This window comes from Bidens hawaiensis, unplaced genomic scaffold, assembly GCF_021521415.1.
Source record: "Bidens hawaiensis isolate Kalapana, Puna unplaced genomic scaffold, B.hawaiensis_p1.1 tig00031487_1, whole genome shotgun sequence".
Taxonomy (NCBI): Eukaryota; Viridiplantae; Streptophyta; class Magnoliopsida; order Asterales; family Asteraceae; genus Bidens; species Bidens hawaiensis.
In genome coordinates this window covers 185,688-204,054 of record NW_027505214.1, presented here as the reverse complement: position 1 = coordinate 204,054, position 18,367 = coordinate 185,688, and the positions used below count along the sequence as shown (strand labels likewise).

General features: G+C 32.3%; 3 protein-coding genes across 6 annotated transcripts; 1 reads left to right on the top strand and 2 right to left on the bottom strand.

Annotated features, from left to right (window-relative positions):
- Positions 1-2,852: 2,852 nt before the first annotated feature.
- On the bottom strand, positions 2,853-4,398 carry LOC143611549 (uncharacterized). Its single transcript, XM_077085749.1, has 5 exons — positions 4,313-4,398; positions 4,193-4,238; positions 4,015-4,113; positions 3,217-3,285; positions 2,853-3,125 (listed from the first exon to the last, which is right to left on the bottom strand). Exons 1-5 carry the CDS (start codon positions 4,396-4,398, stop codon positions 2,853-2,855), a joined length of 573 nt encoding a protein of 190 aa, XP_076941864.1.
- Positions 4,399-7,808: 3,410 nt separating this feature from the next.
- Positions 7,809-11,424, top strand: LOC143611536 (uncharacterized). 4 transcript variants are annotated; one of them, XM_077085734.1, is made up of 3 exons: positions 7,809-7,988; positions 8,102-8,211; positions 9,891-11,424. In XM_077085734.1, the coding sequence occupies exon 3, from the start codon at positions 9,893-9,895 to the stop codon at positions 11,204-11,206; it is 1,314 nt and encodes a 437-aa protein (XP_076941849.1). In that variant the 5' UTR covers positions 7,809-7,988; positions 8,102-8,211; positions 9,891-9,892; the 3' UTR covers positions 11,207-11,424. The 4 variants fall into 4 exon arrangements, with proteins under 4 accessions (XP_076941849.1, XP_076941848.1, XP_076941850.1 ...); XM_077085733.1 differs by having other exon boundaries at positions 9,884-11,424; XM_077085735.1 differs by having other exon boundaries at positions 8,099-8,211; positions 9,884-11,424.
- Positions 11,425-12,086: 662 nt separating this feature from the next.
- LOC143611538 (protein PIN-LIKES 6-like) lies at positions 12,087-17,103 on the bottom strand. Its single transcript, XM_077085739.1, has 11 exons — positions 16,985-17,103; positions 15,775-16,112; positions 14,886-14,965; positions 14,674-14,798; positions 14,471-14,592; positions 13,747-13,938; positions 13,565-13,639; positions 13,415-13,515; positions 13,238-13,290; positions 12,942-13,130; positions 12,087-12,408 (listed from the first exon to the last, which is right to left on the bottom strand). Exons 2-11 carry the CDS (start codon positions 15,928-15,930, stop codon positions 12,287-12,289), a joined length of 1,215 nt encoding a protein of 404 aa, XP_076941854.1. The 5' UTR covers positions 15,931-16,112; positions 16,985-17,103; the 3' UTR covers positions 12,087-12,286.
- Between the last annotated feature and the right edge of the window lie 1,264 nt (positions 17,104-18,367).

Below are 18,367 nucleotides of genomic sequence, written 5' to 3'. Positions count from 1 at the left end.
CTAAGGGTGCCTATCTCGATTCTTAAACAACCTCTACCGTCCGGTCGAGTCAGCTTCGCTCCTTTATTCGTACATCTCTTTCTCGAATGGAAATTTCCCAATAGTCAAGGTAGGACGAAGAATAACATTAGTGGGTATAAGTACAATAACATAATTCAACCTACCAGTTCAAAACCGTCAACTCAACACGATTTACACCCTCTATCTATAAAATTTTATTATTTTCAATATTTTATTGTAAGAAAAATATATAAAAATGGCGGGAATTACAGTTGGAGATTTAAATCTTTAGGATCAAACGGTCTATTGGCGCCAAAACTAGTTCCTTCAGATACTCTTCCTTCATTCATTTTCCCCAATTTCGATTTCAAAAACCCGAAATTCAACGCGAATCCTGGTTCACTCTGACCACTCGAACCACTCGGTTCTTGTCGAAGCCACGCAGGCAACGTCGCTGTAGTAACAACTGAATCCGTACTCCCACCAGAATAACTCATGAGCACGCTCCGCCTTATGCTTTCACCGCTATGCATTCCATTAACCGATCGTGAATCAGAGTCTCTACTTATCGAATTCAGTAGTCCGTCGTTTAAACTAGAGCGTAGGCCTGTAAACGTTCATGAATAGTTCGTGAAATGTTTGTTTATTTAATAAATGAATGGGTGTGAACAAAATATTTTATTCATTTAATTAAATGAACGGACGTGAACACATGTCTTGTTCATTTTTGTGAATGTGTGTTTATTAGGGGTGCAAACGAGCCAAGCCGAGCCATTTAGGCTTGAGCTCGGCTCATTTAACATACACAAAGTTTGAGCTCGGCTCAGCTTGTTTCGATCTCGGCTCGGGCTCGGCTCTTTATTATTTATCAATTATTTTTTATTTATTATTTAATTATAATTATATTTATATATATATATATATTTTTCTATTATAATTATATGTAAAAAATTATATTACTAACAAGGTCGTTTAGGCACGCGAGCCGGCTCGAGCTCGATAAGTGAAGCTCGGGCTCGGACTCGTTTATTAAACGAGCTTACTTTTAAGCTCAAGCTTGGGCCCGGCTCGATTAAGCTCGGCTTGATCAAGCTTTTTAATAAATACATAAGTAGTTTAAATTGTTCCTTTTAGTTTATAATTTTATATGCACTTTGATATTTCTTATTGAAAAAATAAATAAATAAATCATCGTGATCATCCACCAGAGTTTGTGTTCTTTTATTTTTGTTCAGTTACGTTTGTTTATGTGTATTTTTTTATATGTTTTTTTATTTGTTTAGGTATCAAGCGAAAAAACAAGAACATGCCCATTTTCTTAATAAATTAACACGAACAAATATTTTTCTGTTGGATTATATGTTCTTATTCGTTCAGTTCTTTTCCATGCCTACCAGAACGAGAAGAATTAATCATCCACTAGAGTGTGTGTCCGTTTATGTTTGTTCAGTTACGTTTGTTTATGTTTTTTTTTACGTTCGTGAACTGTTCGTTTAGGTATTATGCGAACAAACAAGAACACGCCCATTTTCTTAATAAATGAACATGAACAAGAAAAGTTGTTGGCTTATATGTTCATGTTCGTTCAGTTCATTTACACGCGTACCAGAACGAGAAGAATTAAACCACAATTGACCGGTTGGAATTTGAGGTTGTGTCCTTAAGTTCTCGAGCTTACGATTAGCGACCATTTGAGCGGTCGGACCTAAACCTTTGGCAAACGGCATTAGGCTTTGACTGTAAGCAAGTTCTTGTTGGTCAAACTACAAATATCCAAAAGCAATGTGAAGTTACTTAAGTTATGGAATGTGAATGGAAAATGAAAGTCAAAATGTTGACTTACTTGGATTAATGATTTTGACCGGATCTCGTTGTTGAGGTTCAAGTCGGGTTTGTAAGTGGATCGTCGGTCCACTTCAACGGATTCGCATCTTTTAGTATCTCCACTGGTTCTTGTATAACATTAAAGCTTGAGCTCGGCTCATGAGTATTATTTTTGTTTTATATATGTTAATAATTATATTAATATATGTATTTATTTTCTTATAATTCTAGTTATTCGTATAATGTAAATATACATTAAATCAATATTGCCTTCGCGAGCTTTATAAGTGAAGTTCCGGCTCAGGCTCGCTTGTTAAACGAGTTTATATTTAGGCTCATGCTCGTTTATTAAACGAGTTTATTTTATTTTTAGGCGTGCGCTTGTTCAACAGGGCTGTCTCCGAGAATTTAAATACCCCGACCGAGCCGAAATAAAAAGGCCTCCCTAACGAACATCGAAATATTAAACGACGACTGACGTTAATTTTTTTAGTTTTAAAATATAGCTTGGGCCTAATAGCTTAAATGGATTGTAGATAAAAAAAGGTTTTGGGCCCAATATATTTAAGATTATTAAGATCCAATCTATTTTATAAATATATATATATATATATATATATATATATATATATAATTTTGGCCCCCAAAAATTACGTGCCTCGGCCAACCTCCCGGCTCAGCCTACCCAACGGCCGGCCTTGTCGTTCAAGCTTAGTTCAAATCGAGCTTTTAACGAGCTTATCTCAAGTAGCTCACAAGGTGCTCGGTTCATTTACACCCCTACAAAGTCACTCCACTACAAATGAAATACACTTTTGACTTTTAAGGTCAACTTTATAAGTTAATAATCAAAATTTGGTATAAAATATGTACATTACCAAACTCATATTCTTGTATCTTAATAAGTTTTAAAATCTTGTCAAACTTTTGTTTTTACCAAAAGAGGTTAGGTTTATTTTGAAGTTGATATTAGTATTGTTGACCTCAAAAGTCAAAGTTGACCAAAAAAACAAAACTTTTGCTGTAATTTAAGTTATTTGAGTAGCTTTACTAGCAATTCTTGGATATTCTAGGAAGCTTCTGTGAATAAAAGAACTGGTGTTCTTTAAGTATGCATCCACGGTCGCAGCACTCGACTTTTCAGAAGTTTTTAATAACAATTTGTCATCAAACTCGTTAGTTTCATCCTGCGATTTCCTGCCAGATTTTCGCCTACCTCCCGAGAATTCTGACTCGAAGTTTTCTGGACTTGTTCTCAGGACATGAAAGACTCTCTTGGCTAGTTTATGTATTCCATGTGCCTATTAAAAATAAGAGTTTTGATAGTTATAACTTTAAAAAAAATATATGCATTTAGATTTCTTGTTTATTAATGCATTCATAGTTTCATACCTGTCTGAAGAAAATAGTACCCGAAGAGTTGAAATGCATCGCGTTCCCGGATATTAAGTATACATCATGCTGCATGATAGTTTTTGAGTTAGCTCATTGAACCATAAAAGAATTATTAATATGTAGATGATCCAAGAACTGGCAGACACATATATAGGGTTAAACGGGTCCAGCCCGACAAGAAATTGTGTAAGACTCGTGAACACCAACACGACTCCCATATTCACGGATTGACCCGAACACGACCTGTTTGACCCGAAAGTTTTTTATTTTATTATATTTATTTGTTTCTATATTTTCATTGTTTTCACATTTTAAAACCTTTAAATTTACATTTTTGCAATGTTTAATACAAATTTATATAAAATAATCACATTTTAGTTAAAAAAATCTTTTGTCAATTTACTTTTTAGTTTTATATTTTAGCATAAAACACTCTTTAGCATAAAAAACTGAACCAATTTAAAATATTGCATAATTACATTTTGAAAAAATAAAATAAAAAGAAGTTTAGTTAAATGGGTCGACCCGAACCTGACCCGTTTGTGCCAAATCTAAAAACTCCGTGTTAGAAACTTGTCGTGTTTTTGGGTCGTGTCAGAAATTCACAATCCTACTCATGTCTGGACCAACTAGATAAAAACAAGTGGGCTAGACATGGGCCCAATGTAACAAATGGGCTAAAAGGACCCCAACTGGATAAAGAAAAACAAGTAGGCTATGAGCCCGTTAAGGCGTTATCCGACCCATTCGTTTTACCATCTCTAGTATATAAAAGTTATTAATTCGAAAATGTACCTCAAATTGTTCAAGGGAGGTATACAACCCTTCATGAAGTTTGGCTCTCATGGTTCCAAAATCCATTGGCTCCTCAATGATTTCATAGTAATCCTCAACCTTAAACACGCGAATAAATTCGACCCGATAATGTTAAAAATTTATAAAAGTATAAAACCATGAAAGAAAAAACACAAACCTCTTCAGGGTCAACTGGCTCAGCAAATATTTCATATATATCCTTCCTACATTATGACATAAATAATAATGCAAGTTTTTAACAAGTTAATATTAGATACTTGAAATGGGACTAACTAACCTTTGCAGCGTGTCGATAACGAGCTCTAGTGTTTGTTTATCAGGCAATGGTTGAGTGATGGATGGTGCACTCAACGGTTCTTCCATGATTGCCTCGGTCTCTATTTCGTGTTTTTTATTATGAAAAACATAAACAATAAATAAAACCATTTATATGTTCAAACGCGTTAGTAATATTTGATGCGGGATTTTTTTATGAACCCGGCATTAGAGGTGCACAAATCAGATTTTTATTTATTTTTTTAAACCTGGCTGGTTTTATAACGGTTCGCATTAACAAAGTCAAAAGCGGATTAAACCCCAAACTGGTATTGAGTGGATATAATATGAACCAATAGGAACCGGTTGTGATCAGATTGGAAGCTGATCATATGAAACCGGTTTGAAAAAACCAGTTATTTATTTATTGACAGATTTACAAATCAGTTAATTTTCCTCGTTAAATATGGTCATGTGCATAGTACCTGAGGGCGGGCAAATTGGTCTTATCAATCAAATTAAAAAAACATTTTAATAATTTAAAAGTAAATTTATTTAAAAGATTAAAAACAATTGAAAAACAATTATCTTTTTTTTATATATTATGTTTTGGAAATTACCGGTTCAGATTGATTTTCAAACCGGTTTTAGATCACAACTGGTTTTGTCTATCTCTATCCAACATCTTTTCGATCCACGACCCATGTGGGATTTGCCTAGAATGTTATATAATATGTTCATAACCAACTTACCACCCTTTATCGGTTGATCTTCTTGATTTAGTTTCTTTTCCACCTAGACATCAAAACAGGATTTTTTTTATTTATTTTTAATGTTCATAAATCATAACCAAAAAATCTTGCCCAAAAAAATAAAAATCAAAACAAATTTTATTAAAATGTGACACAAACTATAATAATATACTTGAACCTTGGTTGATGAAGAAGGTTCATAATGCCTTCTCTTGAGGCTAGCCCTAGTACTTGTCGGCGGGCCCCTCAGCTCGTCTTCCCTTAGCGACTTGAACCGGCTTTGCTGCTGCTGAGCCTTCCTGGTGCCTGATGGTTCACCACGCGATACCCCGGGTCCTTTTTTCTTTCTTTTCTTGTTGTTTTCTTCAATTTGCAACACTTTCTTGCAGTGTCACCATAAACAATAATGTGAATGCATGGACATTTGAAATCAATAGTAAATGTTACTATGTTAGTAACACTCACTTGGGCATTCATTACAGTTGGTGGTCATAATTCACAAATATGAATGAGATTAGTACAAGAGAAAAATGTTGTATAATGCAAGAACAAATATTAGCAGATTAAATAAAGGGTTAAGGATTACTATAATGAGTTGTTGTAAATTTGTAATTAATTAGACATGATTGTTTATGAAGCAAATTTGGTTATAATCTTTTATTTATTTGTTTTCTATACTTGCTTTGTATTAACCTTTTTAAGAAAATGGATTACTATGACAAGAAGATTTTATTACCATATTTGTATAATTTATTTATATGTTCCAAGTTGTATATTCATTATGCAGTTACATAATAGAATTATGTGTTGCATATAAGTAAAAGATACTAGTGTTTACGCCGTTTTGCGCAGTTTCTAATTAAAATTGGTTTAATTTGTCGTCTTGTGTATATAAACGTGTTAAGTACAAACCATCTTTAAGTAGAAAACTAGGAGAAGTGTATAATACACTAACAAGTTCTTTGTTAATTTACAAATCCAAGAATCATTGTATTTCTAGTTTTAAAAAGTTACCAATCAAGAAGATTAAACAAAGTGATAGAGCAAAAGGGGGAAATATGAACACTTATAAAGTAAGAGAGCATTAAATCATTAATCTCATCCTAGTTGTATGTAGTGTGTATTTATATCTATGGTTATTTAAATTCTTAATATCTTTGATAGGTACTTCAACTTTGTTAATTTTGTAAAGTGTATCCTTCTTGTTTAACAAATTTTGTAACTTAATTCTATACTTTTTAACTGTGGTGACTAAACAAGTTACAATGTTCTTCAATTGACATGAAAATTTTCATATTTATTAAAACTAAAGTTTTCAAATGAAAATTTTCATATTTATTAAAACTAAAGTATTCAAGTATGATGTGGAGTAAGAACTACATGTAAAAAGTGACATTAATAAGAAGCAAGTTTTATAATAATTAAAACTTGAGTAATGTATTATGTTTTTTATATAAGCGAAAATTCGTACAATAGTAATCTTGAAACATAGTTGCTATTCTACAAAGTTTCTCTATAAAATCAAAGTTTTTACAATGGATAACAATAACACAGATTTCAAATAATTTTTTTGGTCATCGCAATATGTGTCGTATATCTAGTTTGATAATCATGTAGTAGTCTTTTTTGTAACACATAAGGTATTATATGATGGAAATCACCTTAAGTGGTTGAAAGTTAAATTTTGATATTCTTATTACCTTAACATTTTTACATTTCAATAATTTCAAGTTTATTAAACTTTTAAATACTGTTTTTAAAGATTTCATAATAAACTGATTTATTCAATTTTGATGTAACACATTAGTTTTTCTATCTCCTCTAATTTCATCCCCAAATAATCTTTTAATTAAATACCAATTTTCTCTCCCCTGTATCATAAGTTTTCTTGATTAGCTGATTTATACACTACAAATCATTAACGCATACATGCCAAATGTGTTATAATGCTCAACATGCACATCTAGAATAGACTTCTTTTAAGCGTTCCACGTATGTGGGGCGGTGTTTCCACCGATACAGCGATGCCACACACGTCACCCATTGCGCTTTCACACACCGTACCCTCATTACTATATGTGATTTATATGTATTGTTACTAGCCGTTATTATGTGTGATCTACATACTTTGTTAAAAGTTGTAAGGTGATAATAGGGTCTAATTCTCATAGTGTATAATAATAGTTAGCTGTAATAATAATAACATTTATAATAATAATAATAATAATAATAATAATTTCAATGAGCAGATGGTGGAATTGTAATGGGAAACTTGGTGTTTCGAGACACGTACGACCGATTGTTTATTACTTAGAATAGTTTTTCTACAGGTTCGATGATGTTGAAATTTCTACGGGTTCGATGTCAAAATACACTGACATATCACACTAAAACAAAACTTTGTACGGGTTCAGCCGAACCGGTCCCCGTAAAGCTGCCTACGCCCCTGCTGACCCAAGTTCCTACCATTTCAAATGCACCAAGATGATGATAAGAGACTATGTGAGTAGGTGACTTTCACTAGTTGGATCCTTGAACTGAACATATTTTATCTCACCGTAGTGTCGTGCATTCGAGCTAATGTACACGGCGCTAACCTTAGAAGAGAGTTTCTTTCCAGATCAATAGACGATCATATCCCGATGTGATAAATTTAGCCGCAATATAATAATAATAATAATAATAATAAAGTAAAAAGGAAAAGCTATTATCTTATCTAAAATGTCTACCCCATCTTTCTTTTTCATTTCATCACACTTAGAAGAATCCCCAAATTGATAATAATACTTACAAATTAGGGCTCAAACAAAACCCCCAATTTCTCACCTACCTAACTCCAATTAGCACCCAATTCACACTCCATACTCTCTTTATCTCCAACTCAACACAATTATAATCCTTCTTTTTCATCTAATTTCGCTGCTTTTTGATCAATTTCGCCTCAAGGTATATATACACCCAATTCGATCTAATTGGTGTTAAATTGTTGTTAAAGATTGAATCTTTGTTAATAGTTTACTGATTATTGATTGATTTGTGTGTTGATTTGGAATCAGCAGACCAAATTGACGATCGGGTTTTGAGGAATTGACTTTTAGGTTAGGGTTTGTAATTTGGGTATTTGGATTTGGATTTGGAGCCCTAATTTTGTTTGACGGGTTGAAATCAGGTTAGTGAAGTTTGCATGTTCGTGTTTGTTCATTTAACTTTAAACCGGCACGAACAGTTAGTTGAGCAGATATTTGTGTTCATGTTTATGTTCGTTTGTTAAAAATCTAAACGTAGAGTTTATGAAGATAAAATGAAAATAATTAAACAAACATGAACGAAGATGTATGAACGGTAAACAGGATCATATACATTTTATTCATAACATGAAAACAGTTAAAACCAATTTAAACCAATTTACTGTTATCACTAGGTTTATTTTTACAGGTATTTGCTGTTATTTTTGTTCGTATCTGCTAATATTCGATTACGGGACGTTATAAGTATTTGCTGATTTTTATATTTTTTTAATAAAAATATTATATATATATATATATATTGTTGTTAATATAAACTTTTTCCTTTTGCTGTTATAAGTATTTGCTGGTATTCGTTGTTATTATTTGGTTCTTGATTTTGATTTGTTTAGGTTTTTTTCTTTGTTATTATAAATCATTGTTTATGGAGATTGGTATTGTAGTTGGTATTGTTTCTTACGTTCTCATTTTTTTTATAAATTAGTATTATTTCCTACGTTCTCATGTTAAGATTAAAATGTACATGAACCTTCCACATATGAACGGTAGACAAACATAAACGAACAAAACAAACACTAATTAGGGCATGTTCGTGTTTGTTCGAAATGAACAAATATTTGTGTTCGTGTTAGTTTGTTTATAAAAATGAAGATGTTTGTGTAAACGGAAATAAATATTAGACTTAAATGAACGAAGGTAAATTAAGTATAAAGGGGTGGGAAAAATCATAGAGACGTGCAGATACGATAGGGCTTTGATTGGGATTTCTTTTTTTTTTCGTAGTGATTGTAAAGGAAACCTGAATGATCACGAATGAGGGATGTTCGTGTTTGTTCGTTTAAGTTTAAACGGATGCGAACAATTAGTTGTTTTATACTTGTGTTCGTGTTTGTTCGTTTAAAATGAACATGTTGGTGTTTGCTTATGTTTGTTTGTTAAAAATTCTAAACAAACAATTCATGAACATAATTTAACGAACATATATGTACAACGGTAAACGAACAGAGCAAACACTAATAAGGGCATGTTTGTGTTTGTTCATTTAAGTTTAAACGGACGCGAACAGTGAGCTAGCAGATATTTGTGTGGGTTCATCTGTTTATATATATAAACATGTTTTTGCTCGTTTACGTTTGTTTTTAAAAAATCGAATTGAAAAGTTCACAGACATAAATGAACATAATTAAACAAACATATATGAACAAACGTAAATGAACACAAACAAACAAATATTAAACTTAAATGAATGAGCGTAAATAAAATGCAAAGGGGCTGGAAAAATCACAGAGACGTACTAATACGATAGGGCATTGATTGGTGTTTATTTTTCATTAGTGATTTAAGTAAAGTAATATTTAATGATTTTCTATTAATAGTTAAAACAAACATAAACGAATGTTCACGGATATAAATGAATGAGCAAAGCATGCATTCATGTTCGCTCGTTTATTAAATAAATGAACATAAATGAACTTCCCGCCGAACGGTTAACGAACAGCTCACTGAAGTACTGAACGCTTGGTTCGTTTACAGGCCTATCTGTAGTGATTCTTCAACTGCTTATTTATAATTAATTAATTATCCTTCCGGTTCTAGTTTGCAGACATGGATGATGCGTTACAGACATGTGCTTTATGCCGTAGAACAGTTTCATCCGAAAACGACAGTATTGATCTTGATTCAATAACCATATGCGGGGACTGTAAGTTTTTGTTACTAGAGGAAAACAGCACCCAATCACCACACATTCCCCGTATTAACCCTAGAATAACACGAACCCGACACAACAACAATAGTTCCGAATCAATCGAAGACATGTTTTCCCGCCAATTTTCTACAATGATTAACCTCGCTAGACAAAACCCTGCTCCTGTTTCCGACACAAGCGCCCGCACCACCCCGAGCGGGTCAAGAAGATATAGGCGGGCCGCTTCCGACACTGACAGTGACGGTTATGATTCGGTTATTGGAGATGGTGATACTGTTTCTTATGGAGCTTATGATGATGATGATGATGGTTCAGAAGTTTCTGTTGATGTTCATGGTTTTCTTGTTGGTGATTCGGATACGGATATTGACCCGATGCACGCGGGTCTGAACCAGTGGATCTCAGATGACGAATGGGAAATTGAGGATGACGAAAACGGTGAAAACGGTGAAAATGGTGAAAATACTCTTGGATCTTTGATAGCTAGGGTTCATCTGGAACGATCGATGACTAGTGAAACCGAAGGCGGGATTCGCGTAACAATAAGTGAAAGAAGAATCGACCCGTTTGGAAACATAGATAACGATCAAGAAACGTTCCGTTACGTGGGAAACTCGGGAGATTATCTTGATGCGAGAAGCTTTGAGGAGCTTTTAGAACGGTTAGCCGAGGTGGATGGTTCGAGGCGTGGCGCGCCACCCGCGGCTCAGTTGTTTGTGAATAATCTTGACCGTGTTGTGATTAATGATGCGGACCATAACGGTTTGGTGTGCGCCATTTGTAAAGACGCGTTGACGGATGGGACTGTGGTTAACCGGCTTCCTTGTTCTCATTTTTACCACTCTCCGTGTATTAAACCGTGGTTGAGTTCACATAATACTTGCCCGTTGTGTCGGTTTGAGTTTCCGACTGATGACGTGGACTATGAGAATATGAAAGAAAGCGAGAACCGTGGGCCCGCGGTTCAAGAAATTCAGCCTGTGCTGAATAATAATAATAATAATAATACGTCATTTGAAGGGGACGGTGGTGAAGAAATCATGACGAACGAGTTTGGTGGAGCGGGCGGAAGACGGTGGTGGCTTGTGGCAGCACCGGTGGTGAGTTTGGTGGGGATTGGTCTGGCATTGTGGTTGGGTAACCCTGGTGCTATAAAGAGTCATGGTTCAAGGGTGGATAGAAGTAGTAGGAGATTATGGGGTCTTTTTTAGTATGCTTGTATGAGTCTTAATAGGAATAATAATATTAATGAGTTTTGTGGATTTGGTTTGTTGGTTTTTGTTTTTGTTTGTTTGTTGTTTTTGGTTTTGTGGTTATTTTGATGCAACCTTAGATGAATGAATGGTTGATAAGATTGAACATATATGAAGTAACATATCCTTGTTTATAGTCGCGTATTTATTTTTACTCGTGTATACTCTTATAGTCCGAATATATTGCTAATAGTTCGAAAATGTTAAAAAGTTATGAGTTATGTATCATTCGGTAGCTTTATTTCTAATGCGTCTTTTTGTCACTGTCTGATATACAACCAAAGATTATTATGAGAACAAAAAGAATAAACCTTGATATACAACCAAATATTATTACGAGAACAAAAGGAATGAGAAGAAAAGGAATAATCCTAAATCGTTGAAATATATTTCTTAAAAGGCGAATATATATGCGTGATACCAAAAGATAACAAAAAACTTTTATCTTTTATTTAAATTTAAGTTACCTATTTTATAGGATTTAGTTACTATTTATGATTCTCAACTATATAATGGAATATAGGATTTGTTGTTTAGTTAGTTTTGAGTTTTATTAATAATGTTAAAACTTTTAAGTTATATTGAAAAACCTTTGAAGGTTCCTGAAGCTTTTGGTGTTAATATTGTGTTCTTGAGTCATTTGATTACATCATGCCATAACAAAACTGCCAAAACATTACATTTCAACATTTAAATACGAAGTCACTAGAAAAACGCAATCTATCTTAATCAAATCTCCAATGAATTGTGGGACATTTTACTTGAAAATAATTTATTAAATATGGCTTTCTAATCAAACACTTCATACCAAAGAACATTAGAACAATAATAATAATAATAATGATAGTGTAACATCCAAAGCCATGTAACAAGTATTAACCAATTAATAGAAGCTATATAAATAGTCTTCATTCAATCATCTCTCTTTCTCTCATTGCATATAAGAAGACCTGTCATTTTGCATGTTTTGATTCTTGAAACGACTCCAAACAGCCTGCTGCTGCTTTCGCTCGCTTCTCCCAATTTTAATAACCGAATCTAAAAGAGAATGTTTAGATACAAAACTATCCAACCCGCCATCGATATGATCGCAAAGATATGAACCCAAAACAAAATGGCTGCAGCCTCTCTTCCACACCCTCTTAAACTAGCAACAGCTCCTGCATATACATGTAATATACACGTCAGAATCAAGTTTGACTTTTTTTGGTCAACGTGTACAAAATTCATCAAGATTTTTTGTGGGTATCTGATAATGCATATATTGCATTGATTGTACATGTATACGCACATACAAACGGGTTCGATTTTTTTATTTTATTATTATTGCATATACATGTAATATATACATGAGAATCAAGTTTGACTTTTTATGTTCAACGTGTACAAAATTCATCAAGATTGTTTGTGGGTATCTGATAATACATATATTGCATTGATTGTACATATGAATGGGTTCGATTTTTTTATTTTATTATTTTTTTTTTGTCAATGCTAATAAAAGACTCAAGATTTACGGTGGGTATCTAACGACAAGGATATTATAGACGTTGTGAATACATGTATATACGCGTAAGAATCAAGTTTGACCATTTTTTATGAATGCCGCATTGAATGCACAATATACACATGAAAACAAGTTTGAGTTTTTTTGGTCAAATTCAAGAAAATCAATCAAGATTTTGGTGAGTACCTGATAATACAGACGTGGGCATTGAATGTTGTAAAAGAAGAATGAATCTGAACATTTTATCATCAGGTGGAAGAAACCCAAGTTTGTCGGCTAATGTCACTATGCCCAATCCAGCTGGCGGAACCAAAACTAATCGCCCGAAAATAATCGCAGCAGTTGTTTTTAGTCCGAGTTTTGAACTCCCCGGTCCTGCGTTTTATCCAAAGTCAACATTAATATAATTATATTATTATTATTATTATTATTATTATTATTATTATTATTATTATTTAAAAATGAACAATGAGTAAACTTACCATCTGTAAGGTTGCCACCTAATGCCAACAAAATGCAAGGAATCATAGCATCTCTGAAACAAAAAAATATATATATATTCATATGTGATACAATAATATTATAATATAGGATCATTAAACTTCTAGTTAACAAGCAAAAAAAAGGTAAGAAAAAACATTAAAGGAAATCTTTCATACCCAAGAATCAAGCAGCTATCGGTGAAGAAGTAGAGCGGAGCATCAGGCGTGAATATTAACTTCTTCAGAAATGGTATGCATCCGATGAAAATAGCCAATATCTGCAACAAAGCATAATTAATAACATAAATAATAAAAAAAAGTACTTACAGATGCAATGATAGGAGGTTGGACTATTTGCTTTAGCTTCAACTTCTCGTACCAATACTTCAAGAATCGCTTTATCTACATACAAAAAAGAAAACGAAACAAGATATTTATTATTAAGATAATAAAGGACTATTAAGTTGTTAACTTATTAACATCCACCAAAAGAAATTATTAGTTCTCACCTTTCCCTCTTTCGGTAAATCTTCATTTGTCGGTTCCGGCTCGTGAGTAAGCAAAGGCACTTCTTCAGGCGGCCCGTTAACTTTTGGAGGGGTTTTCACCGGGAGTTTATCTTGGTCAATAATGTCAAAAGAGCCTCCGGGAGGAGGTGCAAGCATTTGGAATACATACGTGTAAAGAACAATCGCACCGACCTGAATAAAGACAAAAATATTAAGAATAAACAAATGTATCCAGTATAATCTCACTCATATCAAAGCTACAATAACAAAAAAAAAAGTTGTATGACATAAGCTTTTTATAGTACGCACCAAGCGTTAGAAAATAATAAGAGGGAACTCAAAAAAAGTGAGGAACTGGGAACTCTTCATTTTACATGTAAAAAAATAATATAAAGCTCGATTTCACATGTAAAAAATTAGTTTTAACAAACTTTTTTGGACTTTCTGTTTATAAATACATGTAGAAGACATTCCAATAAAAAAATTACCGTTTATTAACTGAAAATTAATTTTTTTTTTTTTGGAAACCGCTTCTACATGTGTTTATATGTAAAGTGCTCTAAAAAGATTATGTAAAAATGTGTTTTTTACATGAAAAATGATTTTTTTTACTATTTTTTTCATGTAAAATGAAGAGTTCCCCACTTTTTTTGAGTTCCCTCTTGAACGTGTTCCTATATATATATATATATTAATGATAAATTCAAAAACAAATATAACTTACCCATTGCCCAAATGAGATGTATGCATTTCCATCTTGAGTACATTTAGCAGAATCACCAAACGGGTTTGATTTATCGCGACATAAAGCTGCAATTAGTACGAGTGACACATTTCCAATATTCCCTGCCAAAAAAACCCGTTCAAGGTAAATAACTTATTTAATCATTCTTATTATTAAAAAAAATAATAAATAGCAATATTTACCTATGCCGATGTGGATGATGGTAAATTTAAAAAACGGGTATGGTGGACGAACAATCAACGCAACGATTAACCCTATTAAAGAGCCCGATATGGTAGCAAGCACTACGTTAAAAGGGATGAACCACCTGTAAAAGAAATATTAACTTTGTAATTAATATATCTGAAATTTATAATCTAACATTAGTATAAGTAAAAAAAAACACGAATCTTACCATTCGACCATTTTTTCGAAAGTGATGGCTTGTCCAAGTTGAGAGAATATCAAGCATGGTAGTAAAAGTGAAAACACCAACTGCATTAAAATAAATAAATATATAAATAAAAAAATAAATAATTATGCCATGAATTAGTGTTATATGTGCCAAAGATACAAAGTATGACCCGAGATTATTAGTTCCCAAGCGCCCTCTAATCTTTATATATGTTTTCATTACTATATTTTTAAATCACAAATATTTAGTTTCTAGCGTTTGGACATAGTGAAACAGATTCTGGTTGAGGATATAAACGAGCTAAGCCCGACGAGCTCGTTTCAAGCTCAGTCTAAAGCTCGAGCTCAGCTCATTAGTAATTTTCCAAGTTTATGCTTGGCTCGGGATAGTTTAAAATTTATTAAGATTTTGGTTAAGAGTGTAAACGAGCTCGGCTGGTTTTAAGCTACATCTAAGGCTCGAGCTCGTTATTAATTTTTCAAGTTTTAAGCTTGGCTCAGGATCAGTCTATTATTTTAATTACATAAAGTAAATTTTATATATAACATAACGTATATTAATTAGTTATTTTTACTATAATAATAAAATTTATTACTTAGCTATATATTTATTATAATGAATAAAAGTTAATTGTATCTTTATAAATAAAAGGCTCGTTTAAGCTCACGAGCCTAGCCAAGCTCGATACTTGAAGCTCAGGTTTGTGCTCGATAATTAAATAAGCTCATATAAGTGTTGTTTGATTCGAGCTTTTAACGAGCCGAACTTGAGTAGCGCACGACTGACTCAGCTCGGCTAGTTTACATCCCTAGTTTTATAACATATCAACCCGTAAGGTATATAAAAAAAATATATTATTTTTTTTTAAAAAAAGGATTGAATAACATACCCCATTCAAAAGCTTCCTTCCACTTGCAGGCAAAATGTTTATATACTTAGAAGCCATCAAAAACCCTAAAAAGCACATGGTAAAAACTTTGGCGATCGGTAAAACCGCAATCTTGATAGAACCCAGCAGTGATTCTCCTCCCCCTTGTGTATCCATCAGAATCTCGGATAATAACCTCTGCCTTTGACCTTAGTCAAAAAGTCAAACCTCAACAATTCTGTTAATTTCCCAGTCAAGTTCAGCAGGAACAGAACAAGATTTGCAGACTAATCAAACTTTCTATAGCCCGGTTAGCTTGCCGGTATCCAAGTTTCGGAATTCTCCTCAAATCTTTGACCCTGCAGTCAAAATTCAAGTCAGTCAAACCCAAAAGTCAAAATCTTGAAAAAATCAAGATCAACCCATAATTTCAGATTTTGAAACAATTCAGCACCCTTTATATCCCTAAATAGAAATTAATAAATTAAACATTTTTGAACAAAAAAGCCATGAAATTGCAAATAATATTAAGAAATTAAGAAAAATTAAAAAAAAAAAACTTAGATGAGAACAAATATTATTGATCTTAGATTGCACATCTAATTAGCAAACCAAAACAGTAAATCAAAAAATACCCACTAACAGAAACATGCAAAACCTCAAGAAAATCAAATTATTAATATTGAATTGCAAAAAATAAAAATATAAAAAATTATATAAATTTAAAAACAAGAAAACTTATACAAAACCAGATGAGAATCAATTTTATTAATCTTAAACTGCACATCAAAGTAGCAAACCAAACAGTAAATCAAACAAAACCCACTTACAGAATTATACAAAACATGAAGAAATCAAATTATTATTAATAATAATAATAATAATAATAATAACAAGAAAATTTACACAAACCCAGATGATAATCAAACCAAAACAGTAAATCAAACAATACCCACTTCCAAAATCACACAAAACATCAATAAAAAAGAAATCAAATTTATTAATATAAAATTACAAAAAAAAAATAATAATAACACAAACCCCAGATGAAGATCTTAATCATGTAACATAAAAACCATAAGTTAAAATTCAATTCAATTACTAACTCATGCAAAACATCAACCAGCTTACAAGATTTACGATGAATTGAACCTTATAATATTAAAAAGAAGCTAATAATAACATAACAGAACAGAACATAAAGAGAATGAATATATAAATAAATATGTACCAATATAGAGAATTGAATGCTTGCTGCTGTTATTATTGAACGAATAGATCTCACCACGTATACGAGAATATTATTATTATGAATATATATAAACCTAATTTTACAAAGTTGGAATTGAATTGGGTGTGTGTTTATATCAACATAATATTTAGCTTATATTTTTTATATATGCACCCGACAAAATTGGATATAGTTTCGTAAGGTACTTTAAAATAATTTACTCTTTTTTTTAATAATAATAATAATAATAATAATAATAATAGTACAAATTTGATATGATAGGTTGATAACGAATTATGGTTTTCATAGGAATAGAAAGGTAGAACCGAACTTTCAGGTAATATCAAAGATTTGGACTTCGGATTCAGTAAAAACCGTTATTATGTTATTATAATAATAATAATAATAACAACAATAATAATAATAATACAAATTTGATATGATAAGTTGATAACGAATTCTGGTTTTTCATAGGAAGGTAGAACCGATTTTTTAGGTAATATCAAAGATTTGGACTCCGGATTCAGTAAAAACCGTTATTATAAAAATAATAATAATAATAATAATAATAATAATAATAATAATACAAATTTGATATGATAAGTTGATAACAAATTCTGGTTTTTCATAGGAAGGCAAGACCGAACTTTCAGGTAATATCAAAGATTTGGACTCCGGATTCAGTAAAACCGTTATAATAATAATAATAATAATAATAATAATAATAATAAGGAAAATTGGATTTAAATAATCCCACCTTTAATGTGTGGCCAATAATAATCCCACCTCCGGTATTTCCCGCTGGCAGTCCCACCTTTACAATGTTTTTTATTTTATAAACCAGCGTTAAAAAAACTTAACGGGGTTAAGTTTTTGCTGATGTGGCTGGTGAGTTGGCAGTGTCATAATACTACATGGCTTTTCTCTTTTAATCCTAAAATGCAATTACTATATTAATCCTAAAAAACGGGCTTTTCCCTTTTAATCCCAAAATGCAATTACTATATTAATCCTAAAAAACGGGCTGCAGGGGATTCGAACTTGCGCCTCCAGCCCCGCGGTCAACACCCACATGCATAAGCCAACTGATCTGAGTGATCCTTTGAAAAAAATCCAGAAACAGAACCTATATAACCAGACATTCGCAACCCATAGAGTATTATGAACCCTAGATCATCAATCGACATGTTCGTTATTTGATTGGCCGATTGAAATTAGGGTTGTTAAAGAGTGAATGACGACGAACACAAAGGTATAATTAGTTACCTATAAAGATAATTGGAAGAGGATTAATTTGATCCCAGCAGTGACGGTGGAAAGGGCTCAAGAACACGCATCAAAACATCAATGATAATATAATTCATTATAGGGTAATTGTAGGTA

What these genes read in the sequence shown, in the direction of transcription:
- LOC143611536 (XM_077085734.1), top strand. Translation starts at nt 9,893, where the DNA reads ATGGATGATGCGTTACAGACATGTGCTTTATGCCGTAGAACAGTTTCA.
- LOC143611549 (XM_077085749.1), bottom strand. Translation starts at nt 4,398, where the DNA reads ATGGAAGAACCGTTGAGTGCACCATCCATCACTCAACCATTGCCTGAT. An exon ending in CCTCCCTTGAACAATTTGAG is followed by an intron (nt 3,286 to 4,014) that starts GTACATTTTCGA and finishes ACTATCATGCAG; the next exon opens with CATGATGTATACTTAATATC. An exon ending in GTACTATTTTCTTCAGACAG is followed by an intron (nt 3,126 to 3,216) that starts GTATGAAACTAT and finishes TATTTTTAATAG; the next exon opens with GCACATGGAATACATAAACT.
- LOC143611538 (XM_077085739.1), bottom strand. Translation starts at nt 15,930, where the DNA reads ATGGATACACAAGGGGGAGGAGAATCACTGCTGGGTTCTATCAAGATT. An exon ending in GAAGGAAGCTTTTGAATGGG is followed by an intron (nt 14,966 to 15,774) that starts GTATGTTATTCA and finishes ATTTTAATGCAG; the next exon opens with TTGGTGTTTTCACTTTTACT. An exon ending in ACATCTCATTTGGGCAATGG is followed by an intron (nt 13,939 to 14,470) that starts GTAAGTTATATT and finishes GTCTTTATTCAG; the next exon opens with GTCGGTGCGATTGTTCTTTA.